The 26,491-nt window shown below is 41.4% G+C and overlaps 1 protein-coding gene across 1 annotated transcript in view; it reads right to left on the bottom strand.

Moving 5' to 3' along the window:
- Positions 1-964: 964 nt before the first annotated feature.
- sdc2 (syndecan 2) overlaps positions 965-26,491 on the bottom strand; it is a 37,301-nt gene continuing 11,774 nt past the window's right edge. Inside the window, exons 2-5 of the mRNA XM_086015150.1 lie at positions 6,481-6,592; positions 5,876-6,048; positions 4,477-4,609; positions 965-2,967 (exon numbers count right to left, since the gene is read on the bottom strand). Coding sequence (XP_085871276.1) covers positions 2,804-2,967; positions 4,477-4,609; positions 5,876-6,048; positions 6,481-6,592 — 582 coding nt within the window. The 3' untranslated portion in view covers positions 965-2,803. The remainder of the gene's footprint in view (positions 2,968-4,476; positions 4,610-5,875; positions 6,049-6,480; positions 6,593-26,491) is intronic.

The raw sequence follows: 26,491 nt of genomic DNA, 5'->3' as shown, positions 1-26,491 counted from the left end.
CACCATTAAAAATAGAAATACGTCCTAAAAACCTACAACCTACCTGAACACTTACGCAGTACTGTTTGTAGCTTGTGCATAAATGGAGTGCGACTTAAAACATGCCTGATGGAAGACCTCAAGTCTGATGACACTCAACTTTATGTGCTTTTGGAGCTAACTGACCCATGCAATTGCTGTAACCTAGCGGCATGTCTTGTTGAGATTAAACCCTGTTATATACTGAAATTCCATGCTTCCTGACCCTGAGAAAACTGAGATGCTGGTTATTGGTCCTGCAAGACACAGGTACTTGATTAACTCATTCACTGCCAGACATTTTCAGACCTTAAAACCAGACCAGAAACAAAAATCAATAAATTCCTGGGATTGAATGGCTGGTCTGTGAAAAGGCGGATAAATACGTTAATGGCAGTGAATGAGTTAAGGACTTTGACAGAAGTGGCATTATCCATAGTGACTCAGTTAAAATTTTGAATTGGATCCCTCCCTTTTAACGACACAGTGAGAGAAACTGAACTGCGTTTCACTTTCCCACTATTGGTAAGATACAACTCATTGATACAGAGTGATACAGAGACCTGTAAATGGCAGTTTAGAATATTCAATTAAAGTACCATGCTTGTTTTTTTGGAATATTTGGGCACTGTAGTAAGATTTATGGCGCTCATAAATCTGAACCATTAAACATGACCTACCTTCAAAATGACCACTAATTAGCATATCTGAAGTCTTTTACACATGTTTGGGTACTATTTCTCGAGAGATATAGGAGGAAAGGTGACATCTGTTATGAGGGTTTAGTTGTGGTTCTCAAGAAACTATCTGAAATACTGCAAATGGACGATTACCTTTTGAATGCAAATCTTGGCTTATAAATTGACATTTAATAAGTTCTTTGTACATTTTTTTTACCCCAAGTAAAATTGTTGTGGTGTCAAACAAAGTTCACAAGGACAATTGGTTATTAGGCCACAATGTTTATTCAGTAGTGTTGTTTCAACTTATAGGTACAATACTGTCAGCTTTTTGTAAGACTAAAACAAAAAAAAAAATGTTACCATTACAGTCATCCATGCACACTGAATGCCAGTCAAGCTGTTTCGACCCCTGCCTCATGCTCACCGTGAGCATGATCTTCTCCAAATGGTAGGCACTTTGAAGGTTTAAAACATTTGTGAATATACATTATATATACTGTATTTATATATCTTTCCATATACTAATAAGCTATTGGAAGGCCAGGCCTCTCTAATTAAGAGAAAAACAAAACAGAAAGTGGAAAACAAATAACAGAAGTGGCCATGGAGGATAATAGGTTTGGGGGTTGGAATCTTTTGAGTCTTTGGGTTTGTCAACATAGTTCCGTGACCTTAGCGCCTATACGACAAGGAAGGACACGGAAGGGACAGAGAATATTAATGGACACATAGGATGACATCAGAGGAACAATTGAAGTGGAAGGGTCAGAGATACACAGCCACATATGTGTGGTGTTCTAAAATGTACACGATGTGACTGTGTCTTTTATCAACTTTACATTAAAGAGCGGAAAAAGGCAACATCAAACTTGAAACATTTTTAAGCCTTGTCAACCTCTTATTTAGCTTTGAGAAAAAAATGTTACGGTACTTTAATATTTTGGAGAACCTTCCACCTGTGTCTTTACAAGTTAGGTGTCTATGCGGTTTGTTTCAGTGGTATGTGCTCCGCATGTGGCCGTGGTGTTCGTATCCAATGAGGCCTTTCACTGAGCAGGTCTTTGGGCCCAAAGCATCAACATGGGTACAAAGCAGGAAGTGGGGCAGGCCATTGACAGCTTAACTGGCCATGCTCCAGTCGGACTAAAAAAGAAGGTGGGCGGGATGGTAAACAGAGAGAAAAAGAGGCCGGGGGAAGGGTAGAAGGGTGCTAGTTTGGCGAGGATGCAGCCTGTTAACACATTGGGGAAGGTGGCTGTGAAATCATAATCTGAAACTTCAGCCCCCAAAACAATAGTGTGCAATCTGAAGGGCAAAGCCTTTTTTTATTTCTTCTTCAACTTGTCCTCTCTTTGACTAATTTCAGGGTTTGAAAACAAAATGCTGTCCCCAAAAATCACAAACTTGCAGAGAATAAAACAAATAAATGAGACATGATGTCATGCTCACCTTTGTTTAAAAATGGGTGTGAGAGCAAAAATTAAACATTGCAACCTGAAAGGAGAAAATTTACATTGACTATTAACAGCATTAATACGAAGACAAAAGAGCTTCATCAAAACTACAAAGGCATTTTTCAACATCAGAGAAACGATAAATTAATGTAGTACAACTTTAGAGATCAACATCCGACATGCTAAGACAAAATAAAAAAGAAAAAACATGAAAGTAGGATTGATACAGTATAATTATATTCAATTACTTCCACTTTTGATTTTTTTTTTTCTTTACAAATAACATACTGCTACAGTTAAAAGTAGTCAGCGACTAAACACAAGCTCTTTAGACAGAAGACAGATGCGGTTGATTTTCTCACGTTTACAGCTCCAGTTTGTGTTATTTAAAAAAAAAAAATCTTTTCATACAATATACTGACAGTTGCCATAAAATGAGGAAAGCTTGTTTTTTTGTTTTTTTTAAAAAAGGGGGGAGGAGTGGGGGGCAATTATAACAATATGCTATGCAAAAGCTTTCCATTATGCTATTTTTCCATAAATCAACATTGTAACTTTTTGTTTGTTTCTCGTGTTCGCTGTTGCCAGGTGCTGCGGCTCGGGCAGCCTCTTGTGATTTGTTGATCCCATGACAGGTGGGCGGGACTTTTATGCATAAAACTCCTTGGTTGGGGCCTTCTGATAGGCTGCGCCGGAAGGTTTCCTCTCACCCAGGTCGTAGCTGCCCTCGTCCTTCTTCCTCATGCGGTAAACCAGGAGTAAGATGAGGAAGATGGCGAACAAGAATCCAATCACGCCGCCAGCGATAACAGCTGAGAAACACACAAACAGACTGTTAAAAAGTAGTCGTTTACGTTTGTCCGCAGTGGTATTTCAACCATCACCCTCTGGTTCTAAAGTACACAGATGCGGAATTCTGAGATGAGTTGTTTTGATTATCATTATTTCATTACAAAGACGATGAAGCTGTTTTTTTATGTGCAGTTAGTGTGGTTATGCATGCCCTGGTTGAAACGATACAGAAATTTGAGACCGGGAATGCGGTTACATTCAGTAAAGGGCAACGTTGAGAAACCGGCTTCTAACAACGGTCTCCATTTAGGAATTCACCTCATCCACTCTGCCCACTAATGATCCGAACCGACCACAATTAGCTCATTTCACTCTGCCTCCCAATTGTGCCTGTGTAAGATCAGTGGCATCCTCTTAATCAGTTGACGATCTCTCATAGGGCCTCAATCTACCCTCTGGTCCTGTTGGTTTCCACATGTTGACCGGCCAGTTGCGAAACTTGTAGGGGAAGTAACGCAATATAGGCTGAATATAATCGGAGTAAGATTACGGTCTATTATGATCTTTGAAAGTCATGCAGGAGTAATAGTTGTAATCTCAAACAATAGAAGCAAAACGCCAAATTGGACATTTCATTTTGAAGATGTAAATTCTGTTTACAATTAGCATTCAAAAACACCACACATTGGATAAAAATGTGCCTATCAAAAGAAGCGAGATGCGAGGCAAGCTGTCGGCGGGCGGCTGAGCTGATCAACACAAGGGTGGATAGAACAACAAAGTGGAAGTGAGGTGCCAATCAAATGTTTAGCTCAGACATGCGGCAAGGAGACAGATGGGATCAGACGGAGTACGGTATTCGTGTTCTCAAACAAGGCAAAAGGCGCTTTAAACACCCACACCGGTGTGAACTCTACAAGGTCCCATGGAGGAAGACAGACGGAGTTTATTAAAAGCATTTATTTTGAGAAGCGAATCAGGTGGGAGACTTAAAGGAAAAGACTACTGAGATTCCCGGGATTTAGAAGGCTACCAGTATTGTACTGACATACCACAAATTACAAGAAAAGGAGAAATGAACTACAAACACAATGAGTGAACTCTTCCTAAAAAGGGAAACACCAACATTGAGAGGCTTCTAGTTAGAATGAGTACATTCCTCCTTTGTTTTTACTTTGTATTTGTTCAGAATAGGAGAGTAGAACAGCGATGTGACATTCAAGTTAGGTCAAGTTAAGTCTGTTCCTCAAGCTATTTTTGTAACTCAATAGTTTTACCTTTCTTGACAACGGAAGTCCCGACATGATCAGACACACATTTGTACATTATATGAAGGAACTGCTTACAATACTGGTGGAAACTGGTGGACAATCAAAAATGACCAACCAGCACTTCTAAAACCCTCATTTTCTGTTGTACGTTTTACAAAAGACGACTGTAATTTTTCAGCAGTGTGACTTGGGCAAAATACTGTACATGCAAAGTATCCTTTTCAACCAAAGCATTTGTCGTTGTTCAATGCTACATACCTGCCAACACCTCTGTCCTTTGGAAGAGGTTCTCGGTGCGGACCTCGATGGGCTCTTGAGCTGAGCCTGGGGCACTAGTTGTACTGGTCATCTGGTTCCTCTGCATGTCCTCTGTAACCGGCACTGGTGGTGCCTGGAATTAGAATGGATATGTGAGGGAAAAGAATAGAAGGAAGACAAGGGGTACAGGGGTTAATATAGGCCAAGTGTATCAACCTTTCTAGATTGAGAATTGCCATGCTGTGTTCTCCTAACCCAATATATCATCCTAAATTGGATGACTAGGTATGGCATATCAATTCTATGGCAAAACCACTGAGGACTTCAGTGATTTGCTTGCTAGTAGTCAAGAGTTTAGTCAAAGGGAAGCAGGCCAGCGAAAACCTACATACCGTAGGCCGGCTAAGAATTGAACTGGAATGGATCCAAGTTGCCTGCATAGATTAGCGTAATCTACTGAAGTAGGCAAGAGGAACAGTTGCATCTGGACTGATTCCAGGTTGGAGATTGGGTTATCCCGTGATTTTGTGTCAGTGAGACAGCAGGTAGGCCTTGCTTTAGTGAAGCCTTGGCAACTAATCTCAAACAGATGTAGGATCCTCTGTAGTGTATTAAGAGCATGGCACACAAGTGAGATGCATGTTGGTTCCAAGGTACGTGATGTGAAAGAGAACTCATATCCTACATCATTAGCGCTGACGCAAATCTTTATCCTGAGAATAACCTGATAATTTGTCATATATATGTTCAAATAATGTGAGTAATTACCTAGCCCAGAAAGTTTATAAATACTAACATATATATATTGCTGTGCTGATATTATCCTGGTTTATCATTTTGGTTAAGAGTTGAGAACTTGAGACGGTTCAGTATGCTTTGTAATGAGCAGAATACATTAGTGTTAATAAAATGAAAAGCATTCTCTAAAAGTTATTACAAGTGGTCTTTTGTTACTCTTCTCGTGATTTCAAATAAAGCCACTGAATGCAAGCAGCTAATTGTATGTTCTACTTTGAACTGCCCTGATTGACAGCAATGATTTAATTAATTCTAAAAAACAGTTGTGTGGGTCGGTGAATGTTGTGATGTTACCATGAGAACCGTGCTGCTTGCTGAAGGGGATCGGCGAAATTGTGTTGTTTTTGTGAATGCATTGTATACGATTCGTGATGCTTAAAATGATTTCATTTAATATACAGAAACCATCAAGTCAATACTGCGTTGTTGTAGTTAGTTCATCTGGTCACTTATTAATTTAAACCACCACCTTTCATCATAGTCTCTGCTATCATCAGCCTGGCAGCAAACCAACTGAACTACCTGTTATGTCATACAAGGATTTCCTTATTTATAGACTTGTACAATGAAAGAGAATGGTAGTAGCTTGTGTTATACTGACCTCTGTTCTGAATGGCTTCTTGGGTGTGCTGTCACTGGCCTTTTCTCTGACCGTAGCCGTCTCCACCTTGGGGGTGAAATCTTTGGTGGAGTCCTTGGTGGGTTCTACTACTTTGGGTGCGATGTATACCATACTGACGGTCACTGTTTCTTCAGCCACCTCTTCACCCGCACCTGGGAGAAGGTGACGGAAACATTTATATTAAACACAAACATAATATTTGTCTGAATCTGACACTTTAATCTTAAAATGTCCTTGACGTTTCTCCTCTAGAGTGGGAAGGAAGATCAATAAATACACAGTTGTGGATTGGCTGTTGAGCTCAAACCGTTCTTTTCTTAACTTGCATGACCTAATTTCCTGGAAATATTCAACTCCCACACTGTGAGTGAAACATCTACTTGGAGTTGAAAAAAACCCATTTGACCTAATGTTGTCTTAGAAGGCAAAGTGCTCTGGTTGTAACAGTGTTTGTATGTTTCTATTTAAATACATCATAGGACTGAAAATGTACTTGCAATAGATGGTGGATGTATGCACACCAATTGTATGAATGCAATCCACAATAATAGAAAGTGTGTTACAGCTTACTGTATATGTCTTACCTGAGCCTGACCCCGAGTTAAAGTCATCATCATCTTCGGGGTAGTAACCTCCTGACCCTGCGTCATCCAGGTATAAGTCGTCAGCCTGGGCAGTCTTGGCTGCCTCTGCTATCTGCAAAAGATAGAAATAAAGAAGCAATCAATAATTGTGACATTTCATGGTTCCACAACTCATACACAGTGAAGATCTTTTTACTCAAATTCATACTCAGGGTAAAAACACAAAAAAAGCAACCATAACGCAGAGTAGCACACCAATGCACTGTTACGGTATTAAAACTGGTATTGTTTCGCGACTGAAATGCAGCATTTGTTGGTAACGGACATTGCAAGCGTGGGTCATCTCCATACACTGCTGTCTTGACAACTGGCCTGATTGGTTGGAATGTTTGTATTCCGGCTTAATGGGCAACTGATAGTGAAAAGGCTGCAAATCAACATAGCTCATTGGTTTGAAAAAAATAAAATAAAAAGGGAGTGAATTGTGAATTAAGATTCAACACAAAAATGAATAACTGCACTCTCCAGAAAATATATAATTTGTGTGTTGTATGCATTAGCTAGTTTTTTTTTCGATACCTGTGCAATGTATGTGTTGTGTTGAGCGTATGTGACTTGAATCTTTATAACGGCATCCGTGGCAACATCCATTCAGGTCTGATTGACTAATCTGTAGTCAGATGTATTGAACCGTCTGTATACTAATAGTCGTACTCTGAGTGGGGAAAAAAAAAAAGTAAAACGCAACTAAAGAAAGACCACACATAACAATATATCATCCCTCTGTGGGGATCTGTTTGCTACAGTTCCAGGTCAGCTCTAAGGAAGTTGTGCTGATAAACCTCAGGCTGAAAGACGTTGGATTAGAGGAAACAATCAATCGGCCTGACAGAAAGACCAATGAGGGGGTTTCTTTTGTTCAGTGCAAAGAATAGACATGCTGCGAGAAAGCCAAGGAATTGGGTAATGAGAAATTAGGCCACACTAATGCCTGTTTAAGACCAGCTGTGTTTGGCCAGACAATGTGGAGATGGGCAAAAAAAAAACATGGCAATAATTCATCAGACTATTTGACTACAATGTCAGCTTTTCAAAAATGATAACCAAGATGAAAATCCCAGACTATTACATGTTTGTGTTTGTACAAAACAGACGAAAACAACTGCCTATTTTCTGCGACACCCCTTCTGGCCTTTCCAGTTGACAAGTATTCACATGTGTGTATACACAGTGGCGGTTTTAAGTAATTGTGCAAATAGGTATTTGTCTAACATCATGAAAGAGAGGCACGGACACTCTCCATAACAAAAACGCCGGGAGTCCGCAGCGCTGGCGGCTAAAAGTGAAAGACACAAGAAGGGGAAGATTGAAACGGAACAATGCCATTCCTCCTCAGTCAAGTGACTTGTGAAAGAAAGGCCCTTCATTGCTCAGTCGCCTGATCAAAGAGAGAATTTGTTCAAAGCAACTTTATCTTAACCTTACTTGCCTCCTACTCTTTTGGAATACAACCCCCATCCGCATTACTCCCGTCAATGTGGCCGCCTCGCAAAGCCATTCAGTGTTCCGTGCGCTCCACAGGTCAAAATGCGTTGCTAATAATATGAGCACAATGGGGCAAAACAAAGCAGGGGCAGTTCACATGGTGACAAAGGATGCTAATGAGAAAGGGGCCACACACGCACATCGCCAAGTAGAAGTGTTAAAACCATATGAAAGTATTTCCCAAATTCATTGATCCATAGAGCGGGAAAGCAATTGAGCATGTTAACGTGACACCACATGGCCATTCGAGTCTGCGAGGGTGTGACTAATGCATGCAGTGTTTATTACAGCGGGTATAAGAAGAACAATATGTTGAGTGGAGCATAAGGAGGTTTTAATCAATTCCTTCTTTTAACCACAAGTTGCTATTCTTAAAGTGGAACACAAACATTTTTTTTCAAGAATATGTTCTATGCAAGCCCACTAGTTGAAACAGGGCATTCTGATAAATGTTGCGTTTGTGGAATAAGTGTTAATCCACTCGTTTCTAGCCATCTCTGAGGGCGGCCATTTTGTCTTCTGTCGACTGAAAATGACATCACAACTGCTCACAACGACCAATCACGGCTCAGATTCAGAAAACAGGTCGAACGTGATTGATCGTTGTGAGCAGACAACAGAAGCCAAAATGGCCGCCCCCGGAGATGGCTAAAAACGAGTGCATTTTGCTGCTTAATTTATATTCCACAATCGCAAAATTAATCAGTATGCCGTGTTTCAACTAATGGGCCTGCTGGGAACATATTCTTGAAAAAATATGTTTGGGTTGACTTCCCATTTAATGGGAATTCAAAAAGATTTTGCCGATGCGCAAACTGTTTTCACACTTGCTTGCTGCCTTCACAGTGTATGGAAAGCCTGACTGTGATGGTGGTACAAACATAAACAAAACGGCAAAAATGGGAAAAACAAAGGAGAAGCAAAGAACATGTGTTGATAATCCTTATGATGGCTGCGACTTTTATGCTTCCAGGGGGTATGAGTTGAAGGAACTTTGAATCTATTCCACTGTATACTGTAATCCCACATCTTACTTTTTTTTGTTATGTTATACATCAGAACAATAGCACAGGCAGGATGCCAATGAAAAAAGTCTTCCATAAGCCCGGAACAAGAGTGTTAAGTTTAAAAACTTGCATTCAATTCTCATATCCTGTTGTGCTGAGAGCAATTATCACTGTTTGAAAAGAATTGCAGATATCACATACAGATGCTGGTGCTGACTTTATCACGCAGCGAGTTCACACCAGGGGCGGAGCCAGAATGTGGCTAATGGGTGGGCCTGGAAAAATCAGGGTGGGCCTGAATATTTCTCACACTGAGCACAATCCTCCTGTCCAGACACATCGCATATTCAAATAAAACCACAAACCGAATAATATGAAGTTCGGATATTCCTTAGACAACCGCAATTATGCCATTTTTAATATTCAATAAAATAAAAAACCACAAAGAAACACTAATTAAAAAATAATTCAATAATAATTTACTAACCATTTCAAAGTATTTTTTTTTTCATGAATCCCACTGGGTGGGCAGTCTGTCAATCTGGGTGGGCCTGTGCACAGCCACCACATTATACTACTTCAATTGTTTCGATCTGTCACAAAGGTACAGGTGGAGAAATTTCAGATCATCTGTTACAGATTTGTGGCGATAATTTTGCAGGATTACTGCGTGAAAGATACTTTTTAACATAAAATGAAATCCAGGAGCTAAAAGGAACCTTTTAGACCATCCACTTGAATTACCACCAAAGGACATGAAGTCCTTTGACTCAAGTGTCAAACCGATTTTGAAATTCATATGTCAAAGTATGCCATAACATCATGACCCAGAAGGGACACAATGCGTTTGTTCCTCGATAAACTAAACTGGCTTTGTCATACATGAAGGCACTCACACGATAAGCATCATAAAACTAGGAAACAGACAACTTTCTCTGTCACAAACACGTGATGTTCAGGCAGCGACATTTCTGATAAACTTTGCTCTTTCTATCAGACTGTTGACATTTGCAGGTAGTGACTCTTTTCAGCTCTTATCACATCTTTAAACTGGACTAGACAGCCGTCTGGCAACTACGAATGTAAAGTGGGCACCAGAAGCCTACTTGCTGATGTATGAAGTCTGAGCTATGGCATGGCAACTCTATTTTTATAGTCATTCAACAAACATTTGACTTCTTACATTTTTCAGTTTAATAGAATAGATTGAAGGACCTTTTCCCTTGTAGCGTTATCTCTGAAGATTGATTTAAAAAATAGTTTTTTAGCATGACTTGTGCTGTATTTTCTGCGACTCATCTGAAAAAATATAAAAGCTGGTGGGCTCTGCTTATCATCCATTAAAGCAAGTAGCGCATCGACTGTGTACAGTGAACTCCTGCTATTCGCAAGGGGTGCGAAGTGTCATGGCAAATTTGGCAAATTTCCGCAAATAATGGACACTTCGCCTAAAAGTGTTTAAAATTGCTTATATTAATTATTTAAAGTAGAAGTCAACCCAAACATATTTTTTGCAAGAATATGTTCTATGCAAGACCACTAGTTGAAACAAGGCATTCTGATAAACACTGCGTTTGTGGAATAAGAGTTAATCCACTCGTTTTTAGCCATCTCCGGGGGCGGCCATTTTGTCATTTCTGTCGAAAACAAGTTGATTTTGCTTCTTAATTCGTATTCCCCAAACACAATATTAACAGAATATCAAGTTTAGACTAGTGAGGCTTCATAGAACATATAATTGTACGCAAAACATTGAGGTTGACAGCAAAGTATGCCAACATTTAAAATCATTTTGCAGTTGAGTCTAAAAAAAAAAAAAAAAAAAAATACAAAGGAAATAAAATCATCCGCAACACATTCAAGACCAGAGAGAGGTCTTTCAGTGTGCCTTCAAGAGTTGCTCTTGGAGCTTTAGGTGCACACCTTAAGCTATAAATGTCCACCTTTTAGAGAGAAGGGGGCTCAAAGGAAAGGAAGGAGGAGGCAAACATATTCTTGGCTCATTGTGCTGTGGAGCGTGTACACAAAGGCGCACATTTTCAAAGCTTTAAGTCAAGGCTCTCTCATACAAAAACACCCATAGCACTCACAAAAAACATGCTCTCACTGTAATACAACGTACAATCACATTGTGAGCACAATCATGTTTCATAAACCGTGTCGGGTTTTGACATGAAAATCCAAGATCTTGAACTCAAACTGAGCTTTGACAGTTTTGATTACATAAAATAACCTGAAGACATACTTTAAAAGTCAAATCAAATTTAAAAAGGAGGAGGAAGCAGCCAGAAAGCTCTTGTATGGGATGCCAGGATGTACTGTAGATCCTTTTATCCATCGTAGCTTTCTAATAGGTGAACATAACAACTGCTGCATGTCACTCTGCTTGTTTGACCTGTATAGCAGTGTAGAGCTGCAGACCAAGACCGGACAAAAGAAAGATGACAGAAAGGAGACATACCAGGAGGGATCAAGGAAAAAGAGAGAGAGAGTGGGGGGGTCGACAAACGAGGGATGAGAAAGCAGTGAAGGAGGAAGGGGCGGTAATAACACATTGCTGCTGACAGTACTATAGCCTGGAGGTAGCTTTGTGAAAAGCCATACAAAATCACAATGTTCAAGCCAAATATATATGCTTACAATTTGAGTGTGTCTGGGGCATATTTACATATGCCCCTATATTGTATGAGGGGAAACACTGAAGAGAAGCGTCATCATCAACTGTACCTGCAGGGCCGGACTCTTGAATTTTGATGAACAGCTCTCACCAACGACACATATGTGAACTCAAATCCAAGTCGGGTCAAAGGAAATGGTGATCCTCAAAAGAGCGCACACATGCACATCAACATCTGCATCTCTGTGAAAGCGCCCCCGGGACACATTTATGTGCCAACACCGACACTCGTTCACACACACCCTCATCCGGCTCTCACATCTCGAAAGCCTGGGATGAATACACATGCACATCAAAACTCTGACTTCAGAGGGGAGAAAAAAAGTCGAAAACAAGTGCAAGAGGGCTGGCAGATCGCAATTCAGATCCACCTCCAGCCGTCTGCTGCACTCTGATATTTCAACTCTTTCTTTGAGTCTGCCTCGTAACTTGTCGAATCTCAGATGAGGCCGCAAGAGACAGAGAAATGTCACTCTGTTCTCGACACAAAGTTGCAAACCATAGTTAAGGAACGTAACATTGCATGAACCCTGCGCTTCCCGGGAAAACATAATCACAAACGATATCTGGCCCGCCAACTTACAAAAACTTCCAACATTCTAATCTATTAATTTAAAATGTGTAGGACTGGCGTCGTAGGTCATTTGCCTTTAAATGTGCAAATTTTCTGGTTGTTTTTCTGGTCCAACCCTAAACCTAACCACGTCTAAGTGAACAGCGTAAACAAGGAAAGCATTATAATGAAAGAGTGACTTCATCGGTCTATTTCAGAATCACTTTAGCGGCTAATGAGTGTTCCGAGCACAGGTGGCACGTCTGTCAGAATGACAGACCGGTCCATTAGTCCGTCACTGATGGACGCCGTTTTTTTTTGACGATTGACGAGTGACAGGGCACCTCTTAAAAGAGACGGACTGACGAAGGACGGAAGGGAGTTTGTATACGTCAGTCTTATTGTCGTCCGTCACTGACGGGCACCCGTTTTGCTGACGATTAACGAATGACGGGACACCTCTTAAAAGAGACGGACTGATGAATGACGGAAGAGGGCTTTTATCCGTCAGTGTTATCGTCGTCCGTCACTGACGGCCGCCCGTTTTGCTGACGATTGACGAATGACGGGACACCTCTTAAAAAGATGGACTGACAAATGACAGAAGGGGTTTTTCATCCGTCAGCGATATCGCCATCTGGGCACTAGTGGACGCCCGCTTTTCTGACTTCTTATGGTGAGAACCAACTGACAGACTAACGGACCTCTGACGGACTTAACCGACGGACTGATTGACGATTACAATTCATTTCGTCGCGAAAAATAACGGACTGACGAATGACGAATGGGTACCCTGGCCGCTGACGGATGACGGACCAGCAAAATTTAGTAAAATGCCCACCTGCCACGTCAGAGTTTGGACGTGGATGGTATCGATTGCACTTCTGCACTTTCGCCTTCGAATCTACCTCACCTGCGCGTTGCGTTTTTACTCTTTTTAATTTTTGGAGACTATTTTTATCTTATTTTTTATTTATTTAAATTTTTGTTAATCTCTGGGTCGCTTGATCTCGCGGACTAGCATACAGCTAGCGTGAGACGGAAACGGGCTAGCTTGGGGCTAGCTTGGAGCTAGTGTATTAAAATGCCTTCAGACGACAGCGACGAACACAATGGCCTGCTGGAGAAGGCAAATAAGACAATCTCTGACCTAAGAAGGGATATTCGTCGTCTCTCAGAGGAGCTCCATGAGAAGGAATCGGTCATCTCTTGCTTCGCGACCCGTTTCCCCGAACTCTCCGCGGTGGTCATGAGAAGGCGCGCTCGTGAAATCCTGTCGGCGACAATGACGGCTGAGGCGGCTGGCCTCTCGGACACGGCGAAGTGGGATCCAATTGCCTGCCCGGGGCCATCCTGCTCGACACCGTTGCAGAGTGACACCTGGGTCAAGGTGGTGTCCCGCGGCCGGAGGGCCGGGGAGCAACCCCACCGCCCCCAACTGGTCCTGGGGAATCGGTTCGCCGCCCTGGCGAGTGAGTCTCCTGTTCCCATCACTGCACTACAGCAGTCGGAGACACCGACTGCTGCGTCCGACGCTGGGGCTGTGCTCCCAGGGGCTCCCTCGGATTCCAGGCCACCCACGGCGACGACCTCGGCCGGGAACCCCATGTTGGGCGGGTCCGCCGGTGACACGGCCGTCCACTCACGCGTCGGGCTGCTCCGGGACGCGCTGTCCCGGTACAAGGGTGGTCGTCATCACCAGCATCATCGGCGACACTCATCGGTGTCATCCACCGTCTTCACTCGGCCTCGGCGGAGCCATCCTGGACAGTGGGGTCGTGAATCTTCCGCCGGTAGTGAGTCCCTTGGCGTTCCCTCCTCACGTCACCCACCGACCACCGTTATAATTGGCGACAGCACCATTAGACGTACTCACTATCCCGGCTGCGTCACCCGCTGTTTTCCCGGAGCGAAAGTCATGGACATAGTTAACATCCTGCCGGGTGTTCTTGACTCTCTGCCATCATCCATTACCCGGCTCATCGTTCACGTTGGGACAAACGAGACAATACGCCGACAGTCTGAGCAGACGAAGAGAGACTTTCACGCCCTCTTTGCCTTGTTAAGAACCTGCGGTCTCTCGGTCTGGGTGAGTGGCATTTTGCCGGCATTGTCTCGCGGAGCCGAGCGCTTCAGCCGCCTTTTAAGCTTGAACACGTGGCTCCTACGCACTTGTGGCCACCTTGACTTTGCTTTTATTGACAACTTTAACCTATTCTGGAATCGCCCGTCTTTTTACCAGCCGGATGGTGTTCATCCGAACTCTCTTGGTAGCAAGATTTTAGCCGCTAACATCCACCATGTCGTAACCAATTCCACTCCCAGCTGACTCTTGTTTACCAATCATATTTCTTCTTCTACTCATAAACGCTGCAATGACAATGTCACTACCATCACTTACAGGCCAATACCAGCTGCTCACAGTACCACCACCCTCACTAGCTCCCCCTGCAGGCCCTCATTATCATTACCACTATCGGACAATTTTCCCATTGAAACCATCACCGGCAGACGCTTCCCTTGCACACACAAACAACGTGGTTTTAACAGTGGTAATCTAGTATATGTTAATACTGCTCATTCGTACCACCATGAGCGCACGTCCAGCACAATAATTAATCTGGCCGTGCTGAACGTGCGCTCCCTTTTAAACAAAACTTTTATCATAAACGACCTGATTTTAGACAATGATTTACATGGTATACTTTTGTCTGAGACATGGCTTGGTACAGATGCTCCAGTTGCTCTCAACGAGGCTTGCCCACCGAATTTTAACTTTTTATTTTCTACAAGGGATGGCAAAAGAGGAGGCGGGACTGCATCAATTTTTATTAATACTCTTTTATCAAAGGAGATCATTTTTAGCAGCTATTTATCGTTTGAACACCATGCCTTTGTTTTTAGCAGTCCCCCTATTCTCTGCATTACCGTCTATAGACCTCCCCATCATTCCACTTCTTTTATTACAGAATTTTCAGAATTCTTATCCATTTTATATTCCAGTTATAACAGGATATTAATAACTGGCGATTTTAATATACACATGGACAACATCTCGGACCCACTATCCAGAGATTTTTCAAACCTTTTAAACTGCTTGGATTTTAAACAGCACGTCTTGCAGCCAACTCACAACAGAGGACACACCCTGGATTTGGTTATAACCTATGGCTTGTCTGCTGGTGTGTCCTCTGTTGTTGACTTGGCAGTGTCAGACCACTACTGTGTCTATTTTAACATCGCCAGTTTTAACCATCTAGCAGTCCCGGTCAGAACAGTGAAGAAACGCTACCTATCTTCTGAGGTGGCAGCAAATTTTATCGAGATCTTAAAAAACACTCCTGCTGACATTTTACCTGCACCCTGTGATCTTATTGTTGACAATTTTAACCTACATCTTAAATCATCATTAGATTCAGTAGCTCCACTTTTAATTAAAACAACAAAAACAAAGACTGTACCCCCGTGGAGAAACAATGCTATCAAAATATCAAAGAGAAAATGCAGGAGTGCAGAGAGGAGGTGGAGAAAAAGTAAACTTACAGTACACTATGAAATTTTATGCGAACAACTGAAATCTTACAATAAAACAGTAAAACTGGCAAGATCTTCCTATTTCTCAAACCTCATTACAGTCAATAAAAACAACCCCAGGGTTCTCTTCTCCACCTTTGAACTTTTAACTAGTTCTGATTTTAATAAGTCCCCACAGAGACCAACAGATGCTCTCTGTGAGGACTTTGCAGACCACTTCAGAAGTAAAATCGATGACATAAGATCCAGTCTTTTAGCCCGTCAAAACACAAGTTTTAATAAACCCGGACAATCATATTTACATGAGGAAACACTGGAAAGTTTTGCCCTGGTTGATGCAAGGACACTTGTTCGAGTTTTCTCCCAGGTAAACCCAACAACCTGCCTTTTGGATCCAATTCCCACATTTCTTTTTAAGACATTTTATGGATTTTTTGAAGAACAAATTTTAAATATAGTCAATTGCTCTCTTCAGACAGGCGTCTTCCCCGCTGCCTTTAAAACGGCGGTGGTGAAGCCCCTTCTGAAGAAGAGCGGTTCTGACCCGAGCGTTTTTAATAACTACAGACCCGTATCCAACTTACCGTTTTTAAGTAAGATTTTAGAAAAACTGGTTTTCATCCAGTTGAATCATTTTTTAAATACAAATAATATTTTTGAGAAATATCAATCTGGTTTTAGGATGAACCACAGTACGGAGACTGCTCTTTTAAGGATCTTAAATGATATTAGGTGCACTGCAGACGTGAGAAAACTCACAGTCTTGGTGCTACTGGATCTAAGCGCTGCTTTTGATACAGTAGATCACCAAATTTTATTAAATAGACTTAAAAATCTAGTGGGCATCTCTGGTACTGTTTTTGACTGGTTTTATTCCTATCTCACAGACCGATATTTCTTTGTAAGTATGGATACTTGTTCCTCTAAAACTCATGAAATCAAATGTGGGGTTCCTCAAGGTTCGATTTTAGGCCCCTTACTTTTTAATCTTTATATGCTTCCCCTCGGGGATGTCATCAGGGGACACGGCATCAGCTTTCACAGCTATGCTGATGACACGCAGCTGTATATTGCCGTGTCTCCTGATGACACAGGACCCATTGATACCCTTTTAAATTGCATTTTAGATATCAAGTCATGGATGGCAGATAATTTCCTACAGCTCAATGAGGACAAGACTGAGGTTTTAGTTATCGGTCCCGAAGGTCAGAGAGAGAAGCTTTTACCAAAACTACACATTTTTAATCCCTCACACTGTGTGAAGAACCTTGGCGTCATTTTTGACTCTGAGCTCAGTTTTATTCCTCATATTAAAAATGTAACCAAGATTGGTTTTTATCACCTTAAGAATATCGCCAGAGTCCGCCCGTTTCTCTCTCAGGCTAACACGGAAGTGCTGATGCATGCCTTTATTTCCTGTCGTTTAGATTACTGTAATGCCCTGCTCTCTGGCCTCCCGAAAAAGAGCATTTCACCACTGCAACTACTGCAGAATTCAGCCGCTCGGGTGCTGACGAGAACCAGAGGGCGGGAGCACATTACGCCAGTTTTGAAATTGCTGCATTGGCTCCCTGTGTGTTTCAGGATCGATTTTAAAGTACTTTTATTAGTTTATAAATGTGTTAATGGTCTTGGGCCATCTTATTTATCTGATTTGCTTTTATCATACCAGCCCTCGCGGATCCTGAGGTCCTCTGGCGCCGGCCTTTTATTTATTCCAAGGGTGAGGACCAAAATGCATGGCGAGGCTGCATTCAGCCATTTTGGTCCTCACCTTTGGAATAGCCTGCCAGAGGATGTCAGGTCTGCAGAGACTGTTGATATTTTTAAGAGGAAGCTCAAGACACACCTTTTTAGTTTGGCTTTCAACAACTTTTAAATAATTTATCTTTTCTTTTGATTGAAGATAATTCTATGTTTTGCTTTGAATGTTTTAAAGCACTTTGAGTTGCATTTTTATGTATGAAAAGTGCTATATAAATAAAATGTGATTGATTGATTGATTGACCTCTGGTTCCGAGTAATAACTCTAATGTAAACTAGCGTGTTTGTGGGTGGGAGACAGAAAGAATGCAGTAATCCTGACCCACAAAAGCGAAGGTGGCAGATTGGCCAACTGCTTTTCAGTGTATTTGCTCCACCCGGCCTGCAGATAGACAATAATGGCCATCCAGTCCGGCAGGCAGCAACTGCGCTCTTCCACGCATCGCAATTCCGTCAACAAAACTTAACTCTCGTGTCCAGTCCCACCAACAACTCTCCTCACCACCTGGACTTTAATCACTGTGCAACAGACAAAACACTTCATAATTGAAGAAAATGAGGGGCCAGAGAGTCCTCCTTCACCTGGAGGATGCTCTCTGAAACAACGTGAAATGGTTATTGTCGGGAGTAATCATTCTGGAAGACAATTGGTTTGATTGAATATAGACAATAGCCTATTTACCACAACACACTTTGGAAAGGACGTCTATGAGACTTTACAACAACTCCAAACCGTTTGTGTGCATAGACAGGTTAAGTGTGTCTGCCATTGTGCTCTTTGAACCCACTCCAACTTTTATAGGCCTCCTGGGGATCATAATAAGGAACTAATTGATAGTCTTTGAGCTGCGGGCCCAGGAGAGCGGGAGTTCCTGTAGGAAGTCGACACAAATCAAACTCGCTTGGAGCCCTTAAGATCTGGAGCTCCTCCAGCGCTGTTTGCGTGCGTGTGCGTGTGTGTGTATGTGTGTGCGCGAGAGAGAGAGATACAGAGAGTGCAACAGAAATAAACATCACATCTGCCTCGAGTTGATGTTTTCTTTTTACTTCTCTTTAGCTGTGACCTCCTCTGTTTTCTGCACAACCTTCCATTTTTGTCTCCCTGACAAGTTTAGTATTACAGAGTAATGTTTCACAAACGCACCAACCCTTACAAACAACTCTCCCTGCTCCGGGTGGATTAGATCACATTGCCGCTGTAGTTGAAAGTCCCCAGCAGCACCACCGTCCGCAAGATAGCCAATATGGCACACTTAACGGAGCTCTGTAGGGCGTGTAAGCGATAGGTACATGCACGTAAACAATAAACACACAAGCCACGGCATGTTTGAAAGCAGAGCGGCAGTATGTCAGCCTCAGCTGAAGATGATTTTATTTTATTTATTTATTTACACTGCACCTCTCACATGAACTTTGGACTTTGTTGTTATTGATGAGTCGGTACATGAAGATGGCTGTTCGATTTATTTTAATGATAATGAGAGTAAATGCATTTGTACTTAATTATAAGCATTGAAATATGGGTCAATACGAATACTAATTTAAAAGTTGTAATAGTCAGTAAATTATATAGAAGACATGTACGGCTTCATTCTTTCAGGTTTAAGTCCAAAGTTGACACACGTTACGGTTGTCTATTGACGTTTTCAGTCAACATGGCGGACAGCTATATTATTTTTTAAATCGTTCAAAAGTTATTAAATGTACATGAAAATAATTACGTTAACAAATTAAGTACAGACAAAGCAATTAGCATTCTGTCACACGCAGACGAACTCTGATTTTATCACAGTAACAGATGTCACAAATTCATTTTTCACTTTATTCATAATGCATTAATCATCGACCTGAAAATAAAATCCTGTGAAGCGCAATGGTGTGTGCCAGGAAACAGACATTTGACATTCGGGTCGAAATAAAATTGCCACTAGTGTGAGAAAACACCTTTTTTGTTCATCCTCCTTCAACCTACAGGCTATTATCTAGAGGATGAGGCACAGCTTTTCAAGGTTTTACGTCCATATAAAGATCAAGTAAACGATGTAAGACTGCAAGCCCTTTCTCTGAGTGCTCACCGCATCGGCACAGTGGACATTCAATCTGCGTGACTACAGTCGCATCGGATAGCTAGCCAATTTCTACACACATAGGAAAGAAGCCTTGGTCGGATTTGAAAAAAAATCTGAATTGTAGTGTTCACGTTGATATGAAAAATTGAAGTGAAGGTGAAAAAGTGAAGGTGGGCTTCAACTTCGACACCAATGATGTATGTTTTGTATGTATGTATGTCAACAACAACAATTTGTAGACTGGCAAGCATCCTGGAATGGATTGGGTTTACTAATGACCTGGTTGAAGAACAATTCTCTTTACCAACTAAATTTTCAAAGAAAAATGCTCTTACTTCACGCACCGTTTTCGGTTCAAGAACACTTTTGGCGTGGCCATATACGGTTCACTTGGGCTTTTTCTGGCACCGCGTCACACAAATATATAACTAGACATGAGTATGGTGATCGTGTTTGGAATCTCGCTGTATAGTTCGGTTTGGGCAAAATCTACCATCTGCACTATTGAGTACAGTAACAATAATCAAGACAAGTAAAAAAAAAAAAAGCAGTGGGGGCGAGGAAGATTTCCCCCTGTGAGTGGTAACCGCACAGAGAGAGGTGAAAGTAGTTATCGTACTTCGCGAAAGTTTCGGTTTATACAAAACCACTGAACAGATTACCGTATTAGAAATATTCCGTTTTAGCGAGGCCTGAGCCCCACTAAATCGTGTTATACTCCAAAGCATTTAAAGTACAGTAATTGGTGTGTTAATGCCTGGTTGATCCTTTGTTGTTTTCCAGTAAGCGGGCAGGCACAATTTTTAGTTATTTCCTATCTTAACACATACATCGCTAGTCAACCATAACTTAGTGCTTTCGAGGCAGTACCATATGATATGCTTCACTGGCTTTTCCTTCCCCTTAGACATGGAAACACAAAATACAGCCTCTATTATTTCCTCCCTTGCACTATTGCATCCCAACAGGAAGAAAGTCCACTTGATGGTTTCCGAGAAAAACTGAGATGCTGAAAGAAAGAACAATGACTCTGATCTCTACCGCTCGGGGATGTCTAAAAAGAGAAATAACATGGAATAATTCCACAACGCTTTAATTTCGTTGCTGTATAACGAGTGTATCTGCGAGTGTGTGTTTTAAAAGCCGACCTTCTGCGACACATTATGGATGATTTCATTTTGCTTTAATCACAAGGCATTTCAACAAACTGATTAAAGGCTGTCAGCTGCCTCTCTCGGGGCAACGATGGGATTTGGTAGAAGAAATGACAGCCACCTGATAACATTTCTCACTCAGTGCTTCCAGATCTCATGAATAAGAAAACAATGTGGAGCTCATGTGGCCTTATTTAGAGAATACCTCAGTGCTGTGCTATCCAGCCTCATGGAGCATGACTGGCTTTCTGCATTCTGCACAAGAAGGAGCAAATTCCCAGACCCCGCAAGCTCCGCTGCACCCTGTTCTCCTCCCTCCTGTATGCCTGCCTGAGTTTTGCTCCCCAGATTGGGAATTGGGGAAATTCCTCAGCCCGGTTAAGGACTCCTGATACACGTGAAAAAAAGGCTTCATTCTTTGTCAGTTGTGAAACTCTAGACACTGGGAAATGGCTTCACCTTCCAGTCATATGTAACACAGAGGAGGGAAAGATTTGCTGCACCAAGCCATCTTGCTTCCCTCCATAGTGAGGAAATATGAAGCTTTAATGGGAAGGTTTGACCTGAAAATGCAGGGAGAAAATCTCCCTCATGTATTATATAAAATGTGAAAGTTGGTGAATTTATGAAAATGATGACATCTTGGCAGCTTTAGGAAATAGGTTGTGCGATGTATTGATAAATGATTTACTCACCAAATATTCGACAAGTTTCAAAATATCTATTTTCACAAAAAAGATCCAGATCAACAAATGCCCTTCATTTATGGTTCGCCGTTAATATTTTAGAAAATATCATTAAAAGCTTCGAAGCTGAGATGAAAAGCAGTACAGTAAAGTGACAAAGAACAGGATGCCGCTAAAAAAGCTGGTAAAGGTAATTGCAGATGACACAACAGAAATAAATGCATGGAAATGTCATGTGCATCATCAGTTCTTTCTATCTACTAATGGTTGTTCACTCAATTCCGAAGCCATTTTTAGTTAGACCCAAAAGGTTCTTCAAAATAAAATTACGCCTTAAAAGAAATTCGGCGAATTGATTGTTTTGAAAAAGGTCAAAGTGATTTACTCCCCATAGAACATGAAACAAAGGAAACAAAGGTGTATTTGTATGTCTGTATGTTTTTTTTTTTCCCCCACAATTTTGCGTCACACATTTGTGATCAACTTGGTTGACTTTTTCCCAGCCCTAAGGCTGTGGATTATATTATTTTTTTGGATGGGCACCGAGGTTACTTTACGCATTTTTTCTAATGAATGAATGAAATTCAAAATCGTTTGCAGGTTCTAAATCCTTTGGCCAAATATTGCAAAATCCTCTCAAAAACACAATTTGCCACTATTATCATTTATTCTATCCAAGTTAAAAAAAAAAAAAAAAAAAATCTTGTCATTGAAAATCCCCAGGAGAGCAGTGGAAATTTCACACAGCAAATAAACTCCCACAGGTGAGAAATCCTCTCGGTCCAATCTTCACCCATATGTGACAACAATATGTTCAGTTTGTCTGACATTGTTTACTAACTCCCAATACATCTTTAAATGACCTGAACTGTAATGTTTTCTTTTCACTTTTCAATTCCTGCCTCTGATCAAGACACTTGTGTTACCTGACACATGTATGCACTTTTGCATGCAAAGCGCGCTGAGCTTTGAATAGTGACAAATGATCATTCAAAACACACACGGGGAAGCTTATAAACACATTACCAGTACAGTTTTCTCATGTTTCAGGCCAGTCACGTGACCCATGGTTCAGTGGACCTGAATTTGGACCTGACCGTATATGGGTATATGTATTCAGGTATACGTATATACGTATGCATAATTATATCATATAATACTTTGCACCCACACACTTTAGTTCTCCCTTGAAGGAAGCATATGGGATTTACATGTAAACCCATTACAACCTTAGAATTGTAAGTGCTGCTGTGTGGTTCGGCGAAAAGAATCACTGCTGGTTTAAAAGCTGAGAAAGAGCTCCGCTTCACAGAGGGACATATTTGTAGCAGTGTGCAACGAAAGAAACGGGTCACTCTTTATCTCCATTTCAGGGGTGGATAAATGAAAAATCTCCAATTATTAGTGTAAACAATTACGCGTAGTAGTCGCTTCAAAATCAGCCCAAAAACATTTGCTTCCTTGTTGTTTAAATTGACTGCTTAAACCAATTAGCTTCTAGTTTGCATTGCCATTGTTTTACTTGTCGCTTTAAAATTATACTCAAGTGAGCAAAATGCCGGCTTATATCAATAAAGCTGCTAATAATCACTTAAGTGCGAGGACTTTAAATGGTGACGATGGCTTCCAGCTGAGATCTATCATTCTGTTATGTAAACCTCCGCTGTGCAAACAACTCACCTTTGCCGCAGGCGGACACACGATGCGCCTCGGACACATAAATACGCACGCAGAAAGGGCCTTAACACAAGCTCCCAAATGATCAAGAGCACATATGCTACAGACGATGTTGGTTTAACCTGTGCAGTGACCTAATATACACTCTCCATTTGTACACACAAGCGGATTCAAAAGAGACAAGCATACTGTATGATCAACTGTTGCAGCTAATATTTTATTTGTAGCTGTTTTTTTTTTTTTCACTAAAAGCACATGCTGGAATTTGCTTTGTTTGAAGTATATCACTATAATTAGGTTTTATGAATGAAACTGCTTGTTCTACAAAAGCCTTTGCATTCTTTGTGCCAGCCCCTTTTTTTTTTTTTTCTTTTTTTTTTTGTTCAAGTAATGCTAAATACTGCCCATGTGACTCGCATCACACGCCCAGGATATGGCTGAGAAACTTGTTGCCAACTTTTTGCATGTGTTTCCTGGTCGCGATTGAACATGCGCATCATGTTGTAGTTAAAGAGTGATGTGAATTTAGGGCTCAGTGTCCTTAATCTTCGAAACAATTCCACGCGCATCGTTAACAAGCACAAGTGTCATTACGGACTAATCATGTGCTCCACAGCCAAGATAATCAACGTGCCATTTGATAGCAAGACGCAAGGTCAATTGAATTTGAAGCTCGGTCACATCAGTGTCAATCAAAAAATAGTGATTAATTCATTGCAATTACTCCGTAAACTGTTAAGGGAATGGCGGTTCGAATGTACTATTCCGGTTGAGTAGTTTTGCCTGTCAGTCACTGTGAGTGCCTGCTGCGAGCTACGCCATTCAAGTGCTCAGTGTCAGAGAACATTTTATTTCTCTCACACCTCACGCAGCCTGGTTTTCTCCGTCACTTTATCACTGCAAGGGCACGCTTCCCATCAACTCTACCTTTTTAAAAACCGGTGCGTTACTGGCACTGCAGAAAATGAACAGGAAGGTGTCCGTACGCATTCTCTTAGCACCTGAAAAGTGTATCGTACATTTGCTTGATGATGTAGTGAGCAATTTACCACGGTCTTGCTTATTTCCTTATTACCCCAAATTATCCATACCAGCCCCCCCCCCCCCCCCCCCAAAAAAAAAAACCCACCATCCTTTCATTGTCACATCATTAACACCTTGCTGTAAATGTGCGTGAGGCGTGAATAGGTCATGGTCCCTTAAATATCTTCCTGGAGACATAGATGGGTAAATGTTTTATGTTCTTCACTTTTTCATCCTTTCTACTAACAATGTACTCAAAGCCCCCTCATTCACCCAGTTACACAATGATTAATGTTATATAGTCTACAGTCCTCTGTCCAGGGCACCTCAGTCTAACTTATAGCTTTGGCAAATGCCCCATTATGACCCGAAAGGCAAAGGTGGTAGAGTGAGGGGGAAGCAGATGGAGCAATGGCATAGAAGGTGGGGGAGGAGGATGATTTTGCAGCTTTGTTGACTGATCTGATACAATCCCCGTTGCAGCAATTGAATTTCCATCCAAGCCTTTGCTTAAGAGGATTTGGACTGAGGAGGAGTTGGAAGGCCATGGGACTACACTGGCGAGGGGGACCGACCGACTCGTGATGGAATCAATGAAGAGACATCCACAAAGTAAAAAGGAGGAAGAGAAGGGTTTGGGGAAAAAAAAAAAAACGAGGACTGACGAAGCAAAGTCGATGTTATTTCTCTGCGTAATGCGTTGGCTATTTTAAGAGACGAAGGATGTGAGCGAGGCTTAAAGAGAGAAGTCAAACAAATTCTGTCCAAAAAAAAAGAGGAATCGGGAACTAGAGTAACTTAAGAAGCATAGGAAGTGTGACATGACAGGAGAGGTGCGACAGGTGCTGCTCTCTGATCCCATTATGCGGGGCTAATCCTGCCCAGCGCTGAGCACGTTTAAGTTTGTTGGCAAACGTGCTGGCATGTGTGCGTTTACACACTGAATGAAGCATCGGGTCAGTCAGTCAACGTCTACGAAGCTGACCTGCGAGGTGGAGATCTTTTCTAAGCCATGACTAGTTTATAACTGGGCTGACAGAAAAAAAATCTCCTCTTTTAATTGTGCATGTATTGGACTCACGAATTAAATCTTTAGAGGCCATTTATTCAAGACAGTTTGAACTGAAACATGATAAAAGCTTGATTTGGCTTATCGTTTACATGGCAACAGTATTCCTGGAGCCTAAAAAATTGTATTTGAGTAGGTCCAAACATTCATAGTACAGTGTTCTCTGTGTTATTTTTTTTTATTATTGGTTGGTTCCAACTTTTCAATAAAAAAGATAATATTGTCAATATTTTTTTTTTTCACTTTTATTTTACTCACGATGCATTTTTCCCAGGCTTAAAATAACTCTGGCTCTTTAGACTTTGTACTCGCAGACGTTCCAGCTCACACTCACTCACAAAGTGACAGAATTCTGACAGCTTCAGAGCAGATAAAAACAAGCCGAACAGTGGATGACTAAGGTCAAGCTGTCAAAGGGAAAATGGTCTTTGTCATGTGCATATTAACATGCACTGTATGAAGATCAAAGGGTATGTCATTTGTACCATATGACCTAAACGGATCATGGTCATACATCAGCTCATCTGCAGTGCGGTGAGGAGACGTCATCGGGTTGCTCTAATCCAGTCTGGGCCACAAATGCCTGATGATGACAAATATTAAGGCGCTGGGGATGAAAAAAAACTGTTCTAAGACATTTTAATCCTGCTTTAATCAACTCCAAGACAAAGTGTCACATTTTCCAAGAAACGGCTGTTATCACACACACGCACACAAAAATAATCCACAGTCAAACAATTGCCATCAGTTGATTTTGGATCAAATCTTTTTCATGGAGATTCTTGATATATACATATATAACTGTAAATTTGGTAGAAACCCTGTAATAAAATTATGATAAGATTCTGTGACATTCTGTCACACTCAAGTTAGTTCAAGAACAAGTTGAGAAGTCATGTCTTAAATATACCTTGAAGCAGCTCCTCCCATCTTAACATTGTAAGCTCTTGGCCAACTGAAACATTTCCACCCGCGGTGGAATTGGCATTTTACTGGTCTGAATGGAACCAAAACCACTTTTCTGCCAAATAAAATCCAATTAGATCAATCAACCAAGCAAACTGTATAGCGTGGACAAGACAGAGAGAATATCTAATAATGCTTTTTGGCATCTGACATTTGATGGTGGCTCATTACCTTATGGACAAGCAAGTACATTGAAGAGTGTTAGTAAAGTTCCAAATCAATGACAATGAAACATTCTGCATATATTTGCATGTTTAATGACGGTGATTATAGCAGAGGAGGTGAAC

This window comes from Filicampus tigris, chromosome 18 (assembly GCF_054856515.1).
Source record: "Filicampus tigris isolate MCC_2025a chromosome 18, RoL_Ftig_1.0, whole genome shotgun sequence".
NCBI classification, from domain to species: domain Eukaryota; kingdom Metazoa; phylum Chordata; class Actinopteri; order Syngnathiformes; family Syngnathidae; genus Filicampus; species Filicampus tigris.
This window is presented reverse-complemented; position numbering and strand designations above follow the sequence as displayed.